The sequence below is a fragment of the Aptenodytes forsteri genome, unplaced genomic scaffold (genome assembly GCF_000699145.1).
Source record: "Aptenodytes forsteri isolate BGI_AS27 unplaced genomic scaffold, ASM69914v1 Scaffold119, whole genome shotgun sequence".
NCBI lineage: Eukaryota > Metazoa > Chordata > Aves > Sphenisciformes > Spheniscidae > Aptenodytes > Aptenodytes forsteri.
In genome coordinates, this window is record NW_008796165.1 from 10,775,767 (window position 1) to 10,779,068 (window position 3,302).

General features: G+C 38.3%; 1 protein-coding gene across 1 annotated transcript in view; it reads right to left on the minus strand.

The window, feature by feature from the left end:
- The window catches only part of DAB1 (DAB1, reelin adaptor protein), a 255,992-nt gene that overhangs the window by 40,929 nt on the left and 211,761 nt on the right, over positions 1-3,302 (minus strand). The window contains exon 6 of the mRNA XM_019474146.1: positions 642-773. Coding sequence (XP_019329691.1) covers positions 642-773 — 132 coding nt within the window. The remainder of the gene's footprint in view (positions 1-641; positions 774-3,302) is intronic.

Below are 3,302 nucleotides of genomic sequence, written 5' to 3' on the forward strand. Positions count from 1 at the left end.
TTGTGGGTTGAGATAAAGAAGACAGTTTAGGACAGAAAAGGACGCAAAAATAACAATAATACTAATAATGATAAAAGAATATAGAAAATAAGTGATAGTGATGCACAAAGCAATTGCTCACCAATGTCCAGCCAGTTCCTGAGCAGCGGTTGCCACCCCCCGGCCAACTCCCCCCAGTTTATATACTGAGCATGACGTCACATGGTATGGAATATCCCTTTGGCCAGTTGGGGTCAGCTGTCCTGGCTGTGCCCCCTCCCAGCTTCTTGTGCACCCCCAGCCTTCTCAGTCAGTAGAGCATGGGAAGCTGGAAAGTCCTTGACTAGTGTAAGCACTACTTAGCAGCAACTAAACCAATTGCTAAGTAGTGCTTACTAAATCAGTGTGTTATCGATATTATTCTCGTCCTAAATCCAAAACACAGCACTGTACCAGCTACTAGGAAGAAAATTAACTCTATCCCAGCTGGAAACAGGACAGCTGGTTTCGTTAATTTGCTATTTAAGAACATCTGAGCAGACACCTGTGACATATCTAGCACAATCATAAATAATACAAGATTGGCCTCTTGAACAGCTTCTTATGAACACGGCTTTTCTATTGAGTTACACTGTAGAAAATGACAGTGATCTGATACTTACTGCCTGGGCTGTTTTTATTGCCACAAATCTGTGATTTCCCTCCTTTCCACATACATATCCAAACGCTCGATGGTCTGTGATATCCTTTGCAATGTATGAAATTTCATGAACTGCATGGTGGTGCTGTAGTAGCTATTAAAAAAAAAAAACCACAGTAAGAAATATCCATCAAAATGTTCTGTTAAAAAGCTGTACAATTTATCTTTCATCAGTGCTTTACCTGGATCTCAATACACCTACGGATTTAAAACAAACATAACCTGGTATCAAAATCAACTAACTTCTGAACTCTTTAAGCCTATTCTCTTTTCAAAATCTAGCCAAACTTGACTTGCTTTAATAATCTGACTAAAAGCTTCAATTCAATATTTTTCTTGGTATCTTTTGGTGAGATATAATTCAATAGAAAATATCATGTTACCTAGTTATATCTACACAGCATCCTACGTCCAGAATCAATATTTGTAGGTATATAAAAGAAGCAGCAGCAGCTACCTCTAGCTTCATACAGGGCGACTCTGAGGACAGACTGATCTGCAGGGGCTGCAGAGCCAGAGCTGAGATACCTAATGTCTCCAAGAATCGGCACCAGACTTGCTTTATCTCTGCAACACTCAGCATCAGCCAGCAAGCGGTATTTCATTTAAAGCATAACAGAACTCCAAAAATTTAGTTTTCCCGGAAAATTCAGGGAAATGTAATTACCCAACTTGAAATCAATGCTAAATGCAAAGTTCACATTTTATTTAAAATCCCACTTTGGTTAATTGTAATAATAAAAAGACTCAATTTTGTTTTAAATGTATGAGTAGAACTCTCTCCAGAGCCAGGACGTGAATCTGAGACTCCTATAAGCATGTCTTGGAGTGTCAGCACCTTTCTCGCTTTGGCCTAGATAGTATTTTATTACCAAAATAATATTTACGTCTTTCTACTTAAAATAATGTCCTTGAAAAGTTTATCTAAAGCAATCTATCAGTTCAAATTTCTACCTTCCAACATATTGACCTGCTCTTATATCATCTAGGGATAATGCTATTTCTGAGAGTAGGCAAAGCCTCACAAAGAATTCTTTTGAGGTCCAGATTCCTGCTGGTTTTGAGAAAAGCACATTTTGAAAATCAGCATGGTATCTAGGCAATCTCTAAACAACCAGTTATTTTTAGAGTTTAAAAAAAAACATTTTAAAATTCAAAACTGGAGAGGATGTGTATATGTAGAAGCGAAAAGGCTGAGCACGTGCAGGGCAAGTGGCAAGCGATGAGACTTCTGTAGAACACGATTGAAATTTAAAAGGAGAGGCAGCACGGAAGAGACAGATGACTACATATAAAACAAAAGACTGAACATTTTTCATTTTCATTTCGCAGTAAATGACTCCTAACTTCCCAAGATCAAGATTGCTTGCTTGTAGGAAAATGGACGTGTTGCCATTGACTTCAGGCTGAACATGGCTAAGCTGAAGGTGCGCTTCAGACTCTCCCAACATGTTAAGCATTTAAAATTAATGATGGGATCTTACTTAGATAATACAGGGATATTGATTTATTAGGTTTTTCTGAAAACCAAGTTGCATGCTATCTGTTACAATGAAATGAAATGTTCCCATCTCTCTATTCTGCATATGACAGGGAACGTTATCTCTGGCTTCTATTAAATCAAAGTTCTTTGACATTGCTTTATTGATTGCGAGGCAGCATTTCGCACTGGAATTAAACTGTGATCAGATTCCTTCCTCATGGAATTAAATTTGAAGATCATTCTACCATGGAAAAGTATCACCCACAATGTAAGACAGCAGATGGAGACACTCCAATTTATTTGGGAACCCTCATTAACCGTTTGAAAATCATTACATTTTTAATGGTTATGATATTTTACATACTGTATCAATAGATGTACAAATTAAGTAAAGGTGACTGCAACATTATCCTTTCACATATTTTACTGTATGGAGCGTTTAGCAAGAGTTTTTCATTTGTTTGAGGGATACTGAGTTGGAACATACACATGAAATCCAATGTTGCATACACACATCTGTACTCAAATGTAGATATAAACACTCCTTCGAACCTGCATTTTCACGGCCCTCAATTCATCTAATGTGTCCTTTCTGCATATTCCAATACTTCATTCCAAATATTATTTAATGAGTGCCTGATTCTTTGCTTATCATAAAGCAGAAATGAGACTCCTGCTGCAGTCAGTAGAGATTTACCACCATAAAATGCAAGATCAGAACAGCATCCTTTCTATAAATCTTTGGTTTAGGGACATAGCCTGCCTAGTACCCCGCAGAGTCCTTCACAGCAGCGAGATGTGCACTAGAAGAAAGGACAGCAGAAGGGACAGCACGAGGAGAAACACCATCTCATTCAGCCACCCAACAGAGACTTACAATTGAGGCTATCTATAAATACATGCTCTTTCATAGAATCATAGAATCATTTAGGTTGGAAAAGACTTTTAAGATCATCAAGTCCAACCATAAACCTAACACTGCCAAGTCCACCACTATACCATGTCACTAAGCGCCACACCTATGTGTCTTTTAAATACCTCCAGGGATGGGGACTCAACCACTTCCCTGGGCAGCCTGTTCCAATGCTTGACAACCCTTTCGGTGAAGAAATTTCTCCTAATATCCAATCTAAACCTCCC